At 37.9% G+C, this 20,146-nt stretch overlaps 1 protein-coding gene across 1 annotated transcript; it reads right to left on the bottom strand.

Annotated features, from left to right (window-relative positions):
* Window positions 1–262: 262 nt before the first annotated feature.
* NPBWR1 (neuropeptides B and W receptor 1) lies at window positions 263–1,255 on the bottom strand. The gene has a single exon (XM_035011068.1). It carries the CDS (start codon window positions 1,253–1,255, stop codon window positions 263–265), a length of 993 nt encoding a protein of 330 aa, XP_034866959.1.
* Window positions 1,256–20,146: the final 18,891 nt, after the last annotated feature.

The following is a 20,146-nucleotide window of genomic DNA, read 5'->3' as shown; positions in this document are numbered from 1 at the left end:
GTCCTTATACTTAATGTGTTCCTGCATCATCTGGAGGGCTTGGTAAATTCAAATTGAGGGCGCAGCCCTAGCGCGTCCGATTCCCTATGTCTGAACCGGAGCCCAAGAATCTGCATCTTTAGCAAGTTCTCGGGGTTGGGGACAGGAGACTGCAGCTCAGGGAAGCCTCCAGAGCGCCGCGGGCGCCCGCACCCTCTGCACGGGCCGGGGCTGGAGCGGCCGAGACTGGGGCGCAGGGCGCGCGGAGGGGGGCGGGGGGATGTCAGGCGGCAGCGCGGCAGGCCAGCAGCTGGCGGAGGCTCCTGCGGAAGCTGTCGTCCAGGAAGGCGTAGAGAAAGGGGTTGAGGCAGCTGTTGGCGTAGCTCAGGCTGGTGATGAAGTAGGAGAGCGCGATGACAAGCGGCGTCTGCGGGAGGTCAGTGGTGAGCGCCACCACGGTGCTCAGGTGGTAGGGCGTCCAGCAGAGGAGGCACCCGGCCAGGATCGCCACCACCAAGAAAGTGACCCGCTTCTTAGCGCGGTCCAGAGCCTTGGCGTTGCTGTCCAGCCGTATGGCGCGCAGCCGGCACAGCAGGATGCTGTAGAGGACGCAGATGGTGGACACCGGGATGGCGAAGCCGAGCACAAGCGTGTAGAGGCGGCTCGCCCGCCACCAAAAGGCCTCCGGCTGCGGGAAAACAAGCACGCACTGGCGCCGGCCCTGCTCGTCGTCGAGCCGGGCGAAGACAGCAAAGGGCAGCACGACCAGCGTCACGAGCCCCCACACGGCCAGGCTCACCGCGCGTGCGGCGCTATACGTGCGGCCAGCCACCCGGCGTGACTCGGCCGTGGCCAGCACTACCAGGTAGCGGTCGGCGCTCATGACCGTGAGGAAGTAGAGGCTGGAGAAGGTGTTGTACTGGTCGATGGCCACGATGAGCTTGCACATGAGCTCCCCGAAGGGCCATTGCTGCAGCAAGAAGTCAGCGATGTTGATGGGCAGCACAAGCGTGAAGAGCTCGTCGGCGATGGCCAGGTTGAGGATAAACAGGTTGGTGACGGTCTTCATGCGGGGCGCCCGCAGCAGCACGTACAGCACGGCCGAGTTGCCCGCCAGCCCCACCGCGCAGATCACCGCGTAAACGACGGGCACCGCCACCGCCAGCGGCGGCGGCAGTGGCGGCGGCGGCGGGCTCGACGCGTTGGGGCAGCCCAGCGCGGGGCCCAAGCACGACGTGTTGGCGGGCCCTAGCTCCGAGAATGACGCGTTGTGCATGTCGGCGAGGGCCGTGGGGCCGGCGACCCGGTTTCCTCCACCAACGCCCTGCGAGGCTCGCAGTTCACCCAGCCCGCGTCTGCGCGGACCTGCGCTCCAAGTCCTGTGACTTCTCCGCGGGAGGCTAGTTCCTGGCCGTCTTTTTAGCCCACCGTCGCCGCGCACTCCCGGGCTGCAAAACGGAATTGAAAGCACGGGTTACGATGATCGACGTGCGACTATATCAAGAGGTGAGGGTCCGAGGGGCGGGGAGGGGTGGCGCGGCGCCCCAAATCTGCCCCCACGTGATCGTTCTTTGCTACCTGTTGAAGTCTTATTCTAACCAGATGAATACATCGAACAAAGTGCTACAGAGAAAAGAGTCCTTACCCTTTATAGGAAAACTACAAACCCGTCTCCTCTTCTTTAAGACGCCCCTGGCCGACACGGGTCTCCTTAGGTTCGGTGGTCCCTCCCTATTAGCAAGTTCAGTAGCAGTCTCTCTCTCACCTAGCTGGCCCAGGGAAGGGGCTTCTTTTCTGGAGCGGTCAGGAGAGGAGGCCGCCGGCTGCGGAGACCGCTGCGGCGGCAGCCAGCCGAAAATCCCCCTTCCTGCTTCTGCCCCAGGCGGCAGCTTGCGTTTCCGCGGGTCCAGCCTGCGCGCCTAGAACCTTAGGGATGGCGCAGCCGCAACTGCTCTCCGCTGACCCGATCGCCTCCCCCACCATCCCCACCCCAGCGGTGGGACAGAGAACCGCATTACTCATAAATCCTTTTTTCCTTCCATATGAACGTCACTCCATTTGAATTAATAAAAAGCTCTCCTGTTAAGAATTAAATTTAAGAGAAACAAAGCAAGGGTATTGGTGGTGTCTCTTTTAATAGAGCAATGTAGTTGAGGCTCCCATTCTATTTTTTTAAAACACCATAGACCAAATGGGCTAATGTAATTTTAAATTTTAAGTTACATTTATTCTACATAGCTATACAGAAGGGAGAAGTGAATGTAATTTTTAAATGGGCATCACCCATTTTCTAATACTGTGGTCTTCGCAGGATTATAAAATCGTTAATAACAAATAATGGTGGACAATTTGAGATACTTTAGTCTTTCTAAATATACATATAATGATTATTAGCAAAGACAAACTGCTTCTGAAGCCTTTTAGTGTACTACGACTTAATGCATATTTTGTAAAATGTTCAGGTTGTTCAACACACTGCCCTGAGTCTCAGACACAAATTCCTGCTTCTTCCGGTAAGAGAACTACTCTGCAGTGGTAGCAGTGGCCAAGCGAGGCAGAACAGGGCAGATACGGGGCAGATCTGGGCTGCAATCTTCCTATCTTGCAGAGCCGGAGTCCTTCCTCTACAGAAAGGGGAACTCACCGTAGGCACCTCACCTTTGAGGACAGAATGAAATTAACTCAATATTAGTTCTCTTCAGTTCCTATTTTCTTCCTCCACCTTCCCTTTGGGAGAGCAGCAAATTAAAACACAGGATTCTATCCTACTTCCCTCAAAAAAATTTCTTTCCCACAAAAGCAGGCAAAAGTCCAAATAAAGTGCATTTTTTGGTCCTTCATGAAGCATTTTTAGAGCAGTGGTCCTAAGATACTCAGAAGGAGACTGGAAGTAGCCAGTAGAAGAAGCCTCTGGGGGCAGAAATACAAATGCTTTTCTTTACCCACTCATTCTCTTTTTACTGGGATCTGCATAATTAAGCTCCCTTGCAGTTTCGGTCTTTGTATAAAGAAAATGACAGGAAAGTCAGACTATGTCCATGAGGTAAAATATGTGAGAAAGCATCATATAATGTTAAGTGAAACAAAAAAGAAAGCTTATACATAAAATATATAAAATGTATGTATAATACATACAGATAAACATGGATGTATATCTGTGGGTATGTATGTGTATGCATAAATATATATGTATATAGTTATATAGTTGCTTAGTTTTCAAATACTTGGAGATTTTCCAGTTTTTTAAATTATTGATTTCTAGCTTAATGCTTAATTACACTGTGAACAGAATACAAAGTCAATATGATTTCAATTCATTGGTATTTGTTGAAACACTGCCCTACAGTATATAGTTTTTTTTCTAATTAGTTCATGTATACTTGAAAATAATGTGTGTTCTGCATTTGTTGGGTGCCAAACTCTAGGTTATGGCAACTAGTCAAATTTACTATTATGTTCCTTAAATCTTCTCTCTCTATTGGTATCTTTATCTGATTGCTTTATGAGTTACTGAGAGATATTGTTAAAAAATACCAATCAATAATTACAGATTTCTCTATGCTTTTAATTTTGTTAATTTTTTACTGCATAATTTGATGGTGTTTTATTAGGTGCACACAAATTTAAGATTGTTATATTTTTCTGTGGAATGAACTCTTTTCTCATTATAAAATATCCTTCTTTAACTGGGTTACTACTTGTATGCAGTCTCTTTTGTTTGGTATTATTAAAGCTATTTCTCTTAGTATTATCATGGAATATCTTTTCTTAAGTCTTTTTACTTCAAACCTCTCTTTGTCCTTATGTTTAAAACATGTCCCATGTAAACATGATAAAGGTTTTTTTGATCAAATCTGACAATATTTGTCTTTGAATTGGAGTATTTAGTTCATAATGTATTTAATGTAGTCATAGATAATATTAGGGTGGTATACCTATAACATAGTAATACGTATTACTATGTTATTCTTTGTTCTTTGTTTCTCTTATCTTGTTTTCACCCTTTTTTTCCTCTCATGTTTTTCTGGATTAAGATTTATCGTTTCATTATTCAGTTGCCTACACTTCATTAACTTATTAGTTCTACATTCCTTTATTCAAACGGTTGAAATAAAAATAGGATATGAAATTCTAGATTTTCAGTATTTTTATTTCAGTAGTTTAAATGACATTCCATTTTCTTTTTGCCTCCATTGTTTTTATTGGAAAAGTGGTTTCCAGTCTTACTGTAGCTCTTAGGTATTTTTCCTTTTTTCTATAACTGTTCTTAAATTATGTCTCTGATTTTGTCTTTTGGCAGGCAAATAAGATGAGCTAGGAGTGATTTTCTTTCCATTTATGTAGGTTTGGATTTTGGGGGCTTCTAAATCTGTAACTTGATCTTTTTTTGTATTCAATTTTGGAAAATCCTTAGCATTCTCTCTTCAAGTTAATGCTTTGTCCCCTTCTCTCTCTCTCTTCCCTCCTACTGGGACTCCAATTACATGTGTGTTAGATCTTCATGCTCTTTTCTGCATTTCCTACCTTTCTCCCTCTCTCTACTTCAATCTGGTCCCTTAAATCCTGGCTTTCTTGATTGTTCCCCAATGTCTTCAAATGGCTATCAGGTTTTTTTCTCAATTTTTATGGTAGCTCATAACAGGAGGGTTTGTATGATACAGCTAATTCATCATAACTAAAAGTAGAAGTTAGTATCTAAAGTTTTCTATACAGCACAATACCAAATTAAAAAGTATATGTGTATGTGTGTTTTCATATACATAATTATGTGTAGGTATGTGTAATTATGAAAGCATATACATTAAAATGTTAAAAGATATTTTGGTAAAATATAAATTTGGCAGTAATTTTTATTTTTTTGCACTTTTGTGAATTTCCCAAACATTTTTTATAGTGAAGACATATTACTTTTATATTAGTAAGAAAATAATATTTGTAAAAATCACCACAGTAGTACTTTGTGGTCATAAAATACTGACTATTGAGAATAAATTAAGAATATATAGGGAAGGTATTTCTTCCAGCACTTGTGAAATTACTATAAACACACATACACACCCAAGCAGTGAATAAACAGATTTATAAAATATATTTTTATTTAGAAACATACCTTATATACCCTGAAGTTCACATTGACCCAAAAGAGATTTCCAATAGCAATTTGTACTGCTTGAAGCAATTTTGCTTATTAATAAGAAAATGTTAAATTCCAACCTCTTCTTATTTTAAAAAGTATACAATTAAATATTTGAATCTTGAGTACTAAGAATATTAATATCTAGTATAATCACAGTGTCCTAGTTTAGTGTTACTAAAACTTTCAAAATTGTTTTTCCTCAGCCCAGAAAAAGAAGTGTATTCAAGGCAGAAATGAAAAGGTGGAAACATCAAACTCATAGAACTTGTCATGGTGAAAGACTGAATGTTTTGTTCCTAAAATCAACAATAAGACAAGGATGTCTTCTCTCCACACTTCTATTCAACCTTATATGGCAGGTTCTAGCCAGTATAATGAGGAAAGAAAAATAAAAAAACATTCAGATTGGGGACAAAGAAGTAAAACTTTCATTATATGAAGATACCATAATTGTCTATTAAGAAAATCCCATGGAATCTACAAAAACACCAATAGAACTAAAATGAGTTTAGTAAGAATACAGGATACCATTAAAAAGACCTATTGCATTTTTATATACTAATATGATCAGAAGTTTAAAATTATTTATTTTTTAATGTGATACGTGCTTTAATACCAACAGTGAATATACAATGTACACAGTAGATATAAAGAATCAGCCCAGAAGTGTCAGAGAAAGCTGGGACAAGTGGTCATTCTTAGATAAGGACCTAGGAATATATCAGATGGAAAGTGATGGGAAGGAGAGTGCAAGTAAGTGAGGACAATGCAGGCAGGGTACATGGGGAGAGTTAGGCAATGTAAAGTGATTGTATTCTGTGAATTTATATATATATATATATATATATATATATATATATATATATATATTTATATATATATTTATATATATATTTTAGGGTAGGGATGTGTTTTATTTGGGTAGAGGGTAATATGCAAAGATTTCTGTTAATTTTAATTTTAATACAAGCATCAGGAGGGCAGGGTTTTCTTTTAATTTTTTTTTAATTTTTCATTATGTTGAGTTAGCCAACATATAGTACATCATAAGTTTTTGTTGTAGTGTTCAACAATTCATTAGCTGTGTATAATTTCTAGTGCTCATCCTAACATGTGCACTCCTTAACCATTTACCATAGTATCAAACAGTACCTAGGGATTATTCTTACAAATGATGTGAAAGACTTATACACTGAAAATTACAACACATTGCTTAAAGACATTAAAGAAGACCTAAAAAAATGGAGAGATATTCCATGTTCATAGGTCAAAAGACTCAGTATTGTTAAGATGTCAGTCCTCCCTAAATTGATCTTTAGATCAATGCAATCCCACTCAAAATCTTATCAGCTTTCTTACTGTTGTTGTTTGGTGGAGAGGGAATGTATAAATTGACAAATTGTATAGTTGATAAAGTGATTTTAAAATTCATATGTAAATAGGGCGCCTGGGTGGCTCAGTTGGTTAAGCGACTGCCTTCGGCTCAGGTCATGATCCTGGAGTCCCTGGATCGAGTCCCGCATCGGGCTCCCTGCTCGGCAGGGAGTCTGCTTCTCCCTCTGACCCTCCTCCCTCTCATGCTCTCTGTCTCTCATTCTCTCTGTCTCAAATAAATAGATAAAATCTTTAAAAAAAATTCATATGTAAATATAAATTATCTAGGATAATTGCTAAAGCAATTCTGAAAAAGAAAAACAAATTCAGAAGGCCAAAACTATTTTATTTCAATACTTACTATCATGTAATTGAGCCATTCTACTCCTGAGTATTTATTAAAAAGAAAAGGAACTGTATGTTCATACAAAGCCTTGCACATAAATGTTCATGGTAGCTTTACATAAAATAGCCAAAAACTGGACACAATGCAAATGCCCATCAACATGTTAATGGATGAACAAACTATAATATAACCATACAATGGAATACTATTCAACAATAAAAAGGAATAAAGTAAAGATGCACACACTACAACATGGATGAATTTAAAAATGAGTATGCTAAGTGACAGAGCCAGGCAAAAAAAAAGTACATTCCATATGATTGTATTTATTAAAACTCTAGAAAATTCAAGCACTCTATTGTGACAGAAATCAGATGAATTTTTGCTTGAGGAAAGGGATGGAAAGTGCAGGGCAGAGAGGGACAGGAGAGCAGGATTACAAAGGAATGCAGGGAAATTTATTGTGTGTCAATTGTAATACCTTAATAAAACTAATTAGAAAAAAACAGGGATAGATGGCGGGGAGGGGGCCTCCATCGGCTGCTTCTGGCAAGTGATAGAGCCATGGAGCACAAAATCAGAACTTTTAGAAGTCTGCTCCGCTGAGGGACATTGCTCCAGTGGCTAAGCAGGGGGTGGAATGCTCGCTGGGACAGTGTGGTCTTGGGACCCTTGGGGTCACAGAAAGACCAGGGGTGCCTAAGTGCAGCAGAGCTCCCAGGTATTGGAGCGGGGAAGCTGGCTGCAGAGACAGAGCCGAGGAGTGGGCTCTCAGCTCAGGGTTTCCATAAACCATGATCTGCGGCACAGTCGGGTCACTGCTCTTCCAGCAGGGACCCAACAAGCAGCAGATCCAGAGAGACTCCCCTTCCTCCCCTGGGAGGAGGGGCACAGGAGCACACCTCAGGGATCTGCTGGGTTTGGAGACTCCACATGGGGTTGTGTGCCAGAGATAGAAATGCTCAGTCACAGGCCAGGTGAGCATGGAGTGAGGCCGGAGACTGGGGAAATGGGAGTGATTGACTGCTTTTCTCTAGGGGCTCACTGAGGAGTGGGGCTCCCGAGTTCTTGGTTCCTCCAGGGCAGAGATTGGGAGGCCGCCATTTCACTCTCGTCCTCCAAAGCTGTATGGACAGCTTGCAGGGAACAAATGCTCCCGAGAGCAAACCCGAGGAGATTACTTAGCCTGGACCAGCAAGGGTGGAGCAATTTCACCTCTAGCAAAGACATCTGGGAACCACAGCAACAGGCCCCTCCCCCGGAAGATCAGCAAGAACAGTCAGCCAAGACCAAGTTTACGGATCAATGAGAGGTCAGAACTCCAGCGCTAGGGGAATACTGCACATAGAATTCATGGCTTTTTTCTCATGGTTCTTTAGACTTTCAAAGTGAATTTCTTTTTAACTTTTTTTTTTGAATTTTTCTTTTTCCCTTTTTCAACCAACATCTTATCAATCCCTTTTTAAAAAAAAAAAAATATTTTTCATTTCTAGAGTCCTATTCTAACCCTTCAGAGTAGTTACCCTTATTTTTGGTATATATAGGTAAGTTGTTCTCTCTTTAAAATTTCGGGGTACAGTTTCTTCTAACAGATCAAAATATACCCTAAATCTCTAGTGTATGGCTTTGTTCTACTCTCCTGCCTGATCACATTCTCCATCCCCCCCCCCTTTTTTTTAAATCCTCTTTTCTTTTTTCAACCAACTTCTTATCTTACCTTTTATGAAATCTTTTATAATTTTCATCTTAACAGTCATATTCCATACATTCATGATACTAACCCTTATTTTTGTACATATATGTTTTTCTTTCTTTAAAATTTCGGGAGGCAATTTCTTCTAACAGACCAAAATATGCCCAAAATCTACTGTGTGGGACTGATCTATGCACCAGCCTGATCATATTTGATCATATTCTGTTTTCTTTGTTTTGTTTTGTTTTTGTTTGTTTTTGTCTTTTTATTTTTTTTCTTTTTTATTTCTTTCCATTTCTTTTCCCCCAGTTTCAGGTCTTTTCTGATTTGTTTAGTGTATATTTTCTAGGGACATTGTTACCCTGTTAGCATTTTGTTCTCTCATTCATCTATTCTCCTCTGGACAAAATGACAAGATGGAAAAAATCACCTCATTTTAACATTACATCTTACATTAGTAAGATGTCGGAACTAGAGTTCAGAATGATGATTTTAAAGATACTAGCTGGGCTTGAAAAAAACATGGAAGTTATTAGAGAAATGCTTTCTGGAGAAATAAAAGAACTAATATCTAACCAAGTCGAAATCAAAAAGGCTATTAATGAGGTGCACTCAAAAATGGAGGCTCTAACTGCTAGGATAAATGAGGCAGAAGAGAGAATTAGTGATAGAGAAGACCAAATGATGGAAAATAAAGAAGCTGAAAAAAGAGAAACAACTACTGGATCAAGAGGGCAGAATTCGAGAGATAAGCGATGCCATAAGATGAAACAACATTAGAATAATTGGTATCCCAGAAGAAGAAGAAAGAGAGAGAGGGGCAGAAGGTATATTGGAGGAAATTATAGCAAAGAACTTCCCTAATCTGGGGAAGGAAACAGACATCAAAATCCAGGAGGCACAGAGAACCCCTGTCAAAATCAATAAAAATATGTCAACACCCTAACAGCTAATTGCAAAACTTACGAGTCTCAGAGACAAACAGAAAGTCCTGAAAGCAGCTCGGAAGAAGAGATATGTAACCAACAATGGTAGAAACATTAGATTGGCAACAGACATATCCACAGAGATCAGGCAGGCTAGAAAGGACTGACATATATTCAGAGCACGAAATGAGAAAAATATGCAGCCAAGAATACTATATCCAGCTAGGCTGTCATTGAAAATAGAAGGAGAGATAAAAAGCTTCCAGGACAAACAAAAACTAAAGGAATTTGCAAACACAAAACCAGCCCTACAAGAAATATTGAAAGGGGTCCTCTAAGCCAAGAGAGAGCATAAAAGTAACATAGACCAGAAAGAAACACAGACAAGATATAGTAACAGTCACCTTACAGGCAATACAATGGCACTAAATTCCTATCTTTCAGTAGTTACCCTGAATGTAAATGAGCTAAATGCCCCCATCAAAAGACACAGGCTATCAGACTGGATAAAAAAAAAAAAAAAACAAGACCTGTAGATATGCTGTCTGCAAGAGACTCCTTTTAGACCCAAAGACACCCCCAGATTGAAAGTGAGGGAGTGGAAAACCATTTACCATGCTAATGGACACCAAAAGAAAGCTGGGGTGGCAATCCTTATATCAGACAAATTAGATTTTAAACCAAAGATTGTAATAAGAGATGAGGAAGGACACTATATCCTACTTAAAGGGCCTATCCAACAAGAAGATCTAACAATTGCAAATATCTATGCCCCTAACATGGGAGCAGCCAATTATATAAGCCAATTAAGAACAAAAGCAAAGAAACACACTGACAACAATACAATAATAGTAGTTAACACCCCCCTCACTGAAATGGACAGATCATCTAAGCAAAAGATCAACAAGGAAATAAAGACTTTAGATGACACAGTGGACCAAATGGACTTCACAGATCTATTCAGAATACACATTCTTCTCTAGTGCCCATGGAACATTCTCCAGAATAGATCACATCCTAGGTCACAAATCACGTCTCAACCACTACCAAAAGACTGGGATCATTCCCTGCCTATTTTCAGACCACAATGCCTCGAAACTAGAACTCAGTCACAGAGGAAAGTCAGAAAGAACTCAACTACATGGAGGCTAAAGAGCATCCTACTAAAGAATGAATAGGTCAACCAGGAAATTAAAGAAGAATTTTAAAAAATTCATGGAAACAAATGAAAATGAAAGAACAACTGTTCAAAATCTTCGGGATGCAGGAAAGGCAGTCCTAAGAGGAAAGTATATAGCAATATAAGCCTTTCTCAAGAAACAAGAAAGGTCTCAAATACACAACCTAACCCTACACCTAGGGAGCTGGAGGAAGAACAGCAAATAAAGGCTAACCCCAGCAGGAGAAGAGAAATAATAAATATCAGAGCAGAAATCAATGAAATAGAAACCAAAAGACTAGTAGAACAGATCAAGGAAACTAGGAGCTGGTTCTTTGAAAGAATTAACAAGATTGATAAACCCCTGGCCAGACTTATCAAAAAGAAAAGAGAAATGACCCAAATCAACAAAATCATGAATGAAAGAGGAGAGATCACAACCAACAGCAAAGAAATACAAACAATTATAAGAACATATTATGAGCAACTCTATGCCAGCAAATTAGATAATCTGGAAGAAATGGATTCATTCCTAGAGATGTATCAACTACCAAAACTGAACCAGGAAGAAACAGAAAACCTCAACAGACCTATAACCACTAAGGAAATTGAAGCAGTCATCAAAAATCTCCCAAAAAACAAAAGCCCAGGGCCAGATGGCTTCCCAGGGGAATACTAACAAACATTTCAAGAAGAATTAATACCTATTCTTCTGAAACTGTTCCAAAAAATAGAAATGGAAGGAAAACTTCCAAACTCGTTTTATGAGGCCAGCATTACCTTGATCCCCAAACCAGACAAAGACCCCATCAAAGAGGAGAATTACAGACCAATATTCTTGATGAACATGGATGCAAAAATTCTCACCAAAATACTAGCCAATAGGATCCAATAGAACATTAAAGGATTATGCACCACAACCAAGTGGGATTTATCCCTGGGCTACAAGTTTGGTTCAACATCTGCAAATCAATCAATGTGATACAATACATTAATCAAAGAAAGAACAAGAACCATATGATCCTCTCAATAGATGCAGAAAAAGCATTTGACAAAGTACAGTATCCTTTCTTGATCAAAACTCTTCAGAGTATAGGCATAGAGGGTACATACCTCAATATCATAAAAGCCATCTATGAAAAACCCACAGCGAATATCATTCTCAATGGGGAGAAACTGAGAGTGTTCCCCCTAAGGTCAGAAACATTGCAGGGATGTCCACTATCACCACTGCTATTCAACATAGTATTAGAAGTCCTAGCCACAGCAATCAGACAACAGAAAGAAATAAAAGGCATCCAAATCAGCAAAGAAGAAGTCAAACTCTCTCTTTGCAGATGATATGATACTTTATGTGGAAAACCCAAAAGATTCCACCCCAAAACTGCTAGAAATCATACAGGAATTCAGTAAAGTGACAGGATACAAAATCAATGCACAGAAATCAATGGCATTCCTATACACCAACAACAAGACAGAAGAAAGAGAAATTAAGGAGTTGATCCCGTTTACAATTGCACCCAAAACCATAAGATACCTAGGAATAAATCTAACCAAAGAGGCAAAGAATCTGTACTCAGAAAACTATAAAATACTCATGAAAGAAATTGAGGAAACACAAAAAAATGGAAAAACATTCCATGCTCATGGATTGGAAGAACAAATATTGTGAAGATGTCCATGCTACCTAAAACAATCTACACATTCAATGCAAATTACCATCCACTTTTTTCAAAGAAATGGAACAAATAATCCTAAAATTTGTATGGAACCAGAAAAGACCCCAAATAGCCAGAGGAATGTTGAAAAAGCAAAGCAAAGCTGGAGGCATCACAATTCCGGATTTCAAGCTCTATTACAATGCTGTCATCATCAAGACAGTATGGTACTGGCACAAAAACAGACACATAGATCAATGGAACAGAATAGAGAGCCCAGAAATGGACACTCAAGTTTATGGTCAACTAAACTTCGACAAAGCAGGAAAGAATGTCCAATGGAAAAAAGACAGTCTCTTCAGCAAATGGTGTTGGGAAAATTGGACAGCCACATGCAGAAGAATGAAACTGGACCATTTCCTTACACCACACACAAAAATAGACTCCAAATGGTTGAAAGACCTCAATGTGAGACAGGAGTCCATCAAAATCCTAAAGGAGAACACAGGCAGCAACCTCTTTGACCTCAGCCGCAGCAACTTCTTCCTAGAAACATCGCCAAAGGCAAGGGAAGCAAGGGCAAAAATGAAAAATTGGGACCTCATCAAGATAAAAAGCTTTTGCACAGTAAAAGAAACAGTCAACAAAACCAAAGGAGAACTGACAGAATGGGAGAAGATATTTGCAAATGACATATCAGATAAAGGGCTAGTATCCATTATCTATAAAGAACTTCTTTTTTTTTTAAAGATTTTATTTATTTATTTGAGAGAGAGAGAATGAGAGACAGAGAGCACGAGAGGGAAGAGGGCAGAGGGAGAAGCAGACCCCCTGCCAAGCAGGGAGCCCAATGCGGGACTCGATCCCAGGACTCCAGGGTCATGACCTGAGCCGAAGGCAGTTGCTTAACCAACTGAGCCACCCAGGCGCCCTATAAAGAACTTCTTAAACTCAACACCCAAAGAACAAAGAATCCAATCAAGAAATGGGCAGAAGACATGAACAGACATTTTTCCAAAGAAGACATCCAAATGGTCAACAGACACATGAGAAAGTGCTCAACATCACTTGGCATCAGGGAAATCCAAATCAAAACCTCAATGAGATATGGCAAAATTAACAAGTCAGGAAATGACAGATGTTGGTGGGGATGCAGAGAAAGGGGAACCCTCCTACACTGTTGGTGGGAATGCAAGCTGGTGCAGCCACTCTGGAAAACAGTATGGAGGTTCCTCAAAAAGTTGAAAATAGAGCTACCCTACAACCCAGCAGTTGCACTACTGGGTATTTACCCCAAAGATACAAATGTAGGGATCCGAAAGGGTACATGCACCCTGATGTTTATAGATGCAATGTCCACATTAGCCAAACTGTGGAAAGAGCCAAGAGGTCCATCGACAGATGAATGGTTATGAAGATGTGGTATATATACACAATGGAATATTATGCAGCCATCAAAAAGAATGAAATCTTGCCATTTGCAATGACGTGGATGAAACTGGAGGGTATTGTGCTGAGCGAAATAAGTCAATCAGAGAAAGACATGTATCATAATGACCTCACTGGTATGAGGAATTCTTAATCTCAGGAAACAAACTGTGGGTTGCTGGAGTGGTGGGGGTTGGGAGGGATGGGGTGGCTGAGTGATAGACATTGGGTAGGGTATATGCTTTGGTGAGCGCTGTGAATTGTGTAAGACTGTTGAATAACAGACCTGTACCTCTGAAACAAATGATACATTATATGTTAAAAAAAAAAAAAAAAAGAAGATAGCAGGAGGGGAAGAATGAAGGGGAGGAAATCGGAGGGGGAGACAAACCATGAGAGACTATGGACTCTGAAAAACAAACTGAGGGTTCTAGAGGGGAGGGGGGAGGGTGATGGGTTAACCTGGTAATGGGTATTAAGGAGGGCTTGTTCTCCTGGAGCACAGGTTGTTATATGCAAACAATGAATCATGGAATACTGCATCAAAAACTAATGATGTAATGTATGGTGATTAACATAACAACAACAACAATAATAATAATAATAAAAGGATCCAGAGCAGAACTGACGAAAGGTATTTCTTTCCTGATGGCAGTTAGTAACAGTTGGAGGAGATAACTGAATCTTTGAATACAACAATGCAAAACTCCAAAGGACATGAAAAATCAAAGAAACATGATATCACAGAAAAAAAAACCATGACATTCATCCAGTAACTGAATGCAAACATAAAAGTCTGTGATTTACTTCACAGATAATTCAAAATACTATTTTAAGGAACTCAGTAAGCAACAAGACAACACAAACAACTGAACAAAATCAGATAAACAAGACACATCAAAATTTAACAAAAAATTTAAAATTTAATAGAAATAGAAACCACAAAACGGAACCAACAGAAATCCTAGAGCTGAAGAATTCAATGAGTAAAATGAAAATGCAATAGAGATAATGAATAGCAGAGTAGACCAAATAGAGGAAAGAATTAGAGAGATAGAGGGTAGAAACTGAAATAATCCAGTCTGAGAAGAAAGGAGAAAAAAAAAGGTGAAAAAGAGTGTAGAAAGTCTACATCATCCATAGGACACCATCAGGAAAACCAGTATCCAAATCCCTGGAGTTCCAGAAGGGGGCAGAAACATTATTTAGAGTAAAAATGACTGAGAACTTCCCAAACTTGGGGAGAGATTTGGAAATCCCAGTCCATGAAGCTAGATCATCCATTATTTTAATTTAAAATTATTTCCTCCAAGACACATTACAATAAAACTGTCAAAACTTAAAGGTTTTAACCAAGGAGGTAAAAGATCTCTGTGCTGAAAACTACAAGATATTGATGAAAGAAATTGAAGGACACAAATAAATGGAAAGATACCCCATATTTATCAATTGGTATAATTAATATTGTTAAAATGGTCATACTACTCAAAACCATCTATAGGTTTGAGGCAACCCTTATCAAGATTCAATACCATTTTTTTTACAGTAGAAAAAGCAATCTTAAAATTTACATGGAACCACAAAAGGCCTCAAATATTGAAAGCAATCCTGAGAAAGAAAAACACAGCAGGAGGCAACATACTTCTTGATTTTGAGCTATATTACAAAGCTCTAGTAATCAAAACAGTATGTCACTGGCATAAAAAGTAGACACATAGGCCAATAGAACAGAATCAAGAGCCTGGAAATAAACTGACATATATACAGTCAAATAATACCCAAGCCAAAATTAATCAATGGAGAAAAGATAGTCTTTTCAATAAGTGGTGCTGGGAAAACTGGATATCCACATGTTAGAGAATGAAGCCGCACTCCTATCTTACACCACTCACAAAAACCAACTCAAAATGGATTAAAGACTTAAATGTAAGACCTGAGACCATAAAATATTTGGAATAAAATATAGGACAAAATTTCTGGACATAGGTTTTTGCAATGAATCAATGAGTTTTTGGATATGACAGCTAAAGCACAAGCCATAAAAATCAAAAATAAACAAGTGGAAGTAGATCAAACTAAAAAACTTTGCACAGAAAAAGATACAACCAACAAAGTAAAATGGCAAACTATAAAATGGGAGAAAATATTTGCAAATTGCATATTTGATAAGATATTAATATCTAAAATATATAAAGAACTGATACAACTCAAGAGAAAAATACTCACACAGATAATCCAATTAAAAATGGGCAAAGGACATGAGGAGACATTTTTCCAAAGAGGATATTTAAATAGCCAACAGATACATGAAAAAGTGCTCAATATTATATCATTAGGAAAATGCAAATTGAAACTCCAATGAGATATTACCTCATGCATGTTAAAATGGCTATCATCAGAAAGATGAAATAACGAATACTGATAAGGATATAAAGAAGAAGGAACATTTGAGCACTGTTGGTGGAATTGTAAATTAGTACAGTCACTGTACATACTGATATGGAAAATAATATGGAGATGCCTTGAAAAGTTAAAAATCAGCTGCCATATTATCCAGCATTCCCATGTCTGGATACATATCCAAAGGAAATAAAATCAATATGTCCAAGATACAACTGCACCCCCATGTTCATTGCAGCATTATTTACAATTGCCAAAACATGGAAACAAACTAAGGGCCCATCAATGATAAATGGATAAAGAAGATGAGATGGATAGGTAGATGATAGATGATAGATAGATAGATAGATAGATAGATAGATAGATAATAGGTAGATAGATGATAGGTAAATGATGATAGATAGATAGATGATAGATAGATGATAGATAGATAGATAGATGACAGATGATAGATAAAATGTGCAGAAATCATGGCACAAATAGATAAAGAAGATGTGATATGTATATGTATATATACACACACACAATGTGATATGTACATGTATGTATACACACACACAATAGAATACTAATCAGCCATGAAAAAGAAAGAAATCTTGACATTTTTGACAAAGTGGGTAGATCTTGAGGGCACTGTGCTAAATGAAATAAATCAGACAAAGTCAAATACTGCATGTTCTCACATGTAGAATCTGAAAAAGCCAAAATCTTAGAAACAGTAACACAGTGGTTACCAGGGGCTGTGTTATGGGGAAAATGAGAAGATATTAGTTAAAAGGTACAAACTTCCAGTTAGAATAAGTTGGAATAAGTTCTGGGGATAGATAGTATTGTTACAGATAACAATACTGTACTATATACTTGAAAGTTGCTGAGAGTATATCTTAAATGTTCTCACCACTAAAAAGATAGGATAATTACGTAACATTTTGAAGATATTAGCTAACACTGCTAATGGTGATCATATTGCACTATATAAGTGTATCAAATTAACACATTGTACACATTTAAATTATAAAATGCATATGTCAATTATACCTCAATAAAGCAGGAAAAAATTAAAAACCATGACTACAAAAAAGAGTTTTGGAAATAGTGGTGACAGTTGCACTACATTGTGGATATAATTAATGAAGAAAAAAGAAAAAAAGAAATGAATCTAGACACAGACACAGATTTTATACCCTTCACAAAATGAACTCAAATGGATCATAGACCTAAGTGTAAAATGTAAAACCATAAAATTTCTAGAAATTTTATATAGGAGGAACTCTAGATGATCTTAGAAATTTCTTTTTTTCTTCTTTTTTCCTTTTTTTGCATGTGGATATCTAGTCACTCAAGCACCATTTGTTGAAAAGATGATCCTTTCCCAACTGAATTGTCTTTGCTCCTTTGTCAAAGATCATCTGACTATATTTTAACAAAAAATTTAAAATTTAATAGAAATAGAAACCACAAAACGGAACCAACAGAAATCCTAGAGCTGAAGAAGTCTATTTTGTGTAAGTCTATTTCTGGGCTCTTTATTCTGTTCTGTTGATCTACTTGTTCTTCTGCCAATCCCACACTATCTTGATTACTGTAGCTTCATAGTAAATATTGAAGTCAGGAAGTGTCAATCCTCAGACTTTGTTCTTCTATATTGTGTTTGCTCTTTTGGGTCTTTGGCTTTCTATATGAACTTTAGAATCACTTTGTTGATATCTACAAAATAACTTGCTGGGATTTTACTCCTAGGATTGAAATGAATCTATAGATTAAGTTGAATCTATAGATTAAGTTGGAAATCTTAATCTATAGATTAAGTTGGAAAGAACTGACATCTTAACAATATTGAGTCTTCCTATCCATTTATTTAGATCTTCTTTGGTTTATTTAATCAGTTTTATAGTTTTAATCAGAGTTTTATAGTTTTCCTCATATAGATCTTATATATACTGTATTAGATTTTTGCCTATTTTTAATTCCATGTTATTTCATTTTTGATGCTAATATAAATGGTGCTGTTTTTAATTTCAAATACTAATGTTTCATTGCTAGTATATAGGAAATAAATTAAATTTGTAATACTAACCTTGGATACAACCTTGCTATAATCACTTTTCTGTTGATAATTTGGGATTTTATACATAGGCCGTCATGTCATCTGTGAAACAAGACAGTTTTAATTCTTCCTTACCAATCTATATACTTTTTTATTTCCCTTTCTTGTTTTATTGCATTACCTAGGATTTCTAGTATGATATTAAAACAAGAGTGGTGAGAGAGGACATCCTTGCTTTGTTTCCAAACTTAAAGGGAAAGCATGTAGCTTGTCATTAACTCTGATGTTAACTGGAGGGGTTTTTTTTTGTTAATCTTCCTTATCGAGTTGATGAAGTTACACCCTATTCCTGCTGAGATTTTTATCATGAATGGGTGTTGGATTTTGTCAAATGCTTTTGCTGCATATATTGATATAATCAGGTGATTTTCCTTCTTCAGTCTGTTGATGTGATACATTACACAAGATCCAAGCAAGAAAAAAAATGATGTTGGACTTGATTAAAATGGAAAACTTCTGTTCTACAAAGGACAGTGTTAAGAGAATGAAAATATAAGCCACACACTGGGAGAGTATATTTGCAAAGCACATACTTAATAAAGGACTTGTATCTAAAATGTACAAAGAACCCTTAAAATTCAAGAATTAGAAAACAAACCACTAAAAAAAATGGACAAAAGATCTAAACAGAAATCTCACCAAAGAAGACATACAGATGGCAAATAAGCATATGGAAAGATGTTCAACACTGTAAGTTATCAGGGAGTAAAATATCAGTGTATTTACTACAGAGTAAAATATCAGTGATATCACTACACACCTATTAGAATAGCTAAAATGTAAAACACTGACAGCACCAAAAGTTCAAGAGAAGGTAGAGCCACAGGAACTCTCATTCCTTGCTGAGGAGGGATGCAAAATGATACAGACACTGGAAAACAGTTTGGCAGTTTCTTACAAATTTAAATATAATCTTACTATACAATCCAGCAATCACACTTCTAGGTATTTAGCCAAATAAATTGAAAATTTACATCTACACAAAAGCCTACACATGAATGTTTATAATAGTTTTACTTATAATTGCCAAACTTTGGCAGCAACCAAGATGTCCTGCAATAGGTGAGTGGATAAATAAGCTGTGGTACATCTAGACAATGGAATATTATTCAGTGTTAAAAAGAAATGAGGTATCGAGCCATGAAAAGACATGGAGGAAAACTTCTATGAATATTGTTTAATAAAAGAGGCTGGCTGGAAATGCTCCATAATATATGATTCCTATTATATGATGTTCTGGAAAAGACAAAACAGTAGAAATAGTAAAAAGGTCAGGGATCCCCAGGAGGGTTTAGAGAGAGAGGGGCTGAGAGTGATGAATAGGAGAGGTGCAGGAAATGTTTAAGGCAGTAAAATTATTCTGTATGATACTATAACTGTATATACATGACCTTATGTATATGTCAAGACCCAAAGAAATATAAAACACAAAAAGTGAACCCTAATGTAAACTATGGGCTTTAGTTGCTGATAATTTATCAGCATTGGTTAATCAATTATAACAAATGTACCACACTAATTCAAGATGTGAATAACAGGTTAAACTGTGGTGGCAGTGGAATACATCAGAATTCTCTGTACTTTGTGCTCAATTTTTCTGGTCTAAAAAGTATGACTATTAAAAAGAAAGAAAAAGAAAATCCTTTCCAGAAAACTGTAAATGTATTTGAGTGAATGAGTTGTTACAAAACATAGTGAACTTATATTTATATATATGACACAGGCCATATCATTTGTTTTGTCATGTTTTCATTGATTTTGATTTTGTGAACACTAAAATTATAAGTGAAGGAATAAATTCCAAGAAAAATGATTTAAATTGAATGATCAATCAAGAATTGTCAAAGTTAAATCTTGCTAATTGCTTTATTATATTCCATTTCAGTGCCAAGCCAACATTCAGATTCAAATGTGAAATACATCTATCTAGTTTTTACAA

The sequence above is a fragment of the Mirounga leonina genome, unplaced genomic scaffold (assembly GCF_011800145.1).
Source record: "Mirounga leonina isolate KUSES-001 unplaced genomic scaffold, KU_Mleo_1.0 Mir_165, whole genome shotgun sequence".
NCBI classification, from domain to species: Eukaryota; Metazoa; Chordata; class Mammalia; order Carnivora; family Phocidae; genus Mirounga; species Mirounga leonina.
The sequence above is the reverse complement of the archived record's forward strand: the minus strand, read 5'-3'. Positions and strand labels throughout refer to the sequence as shown.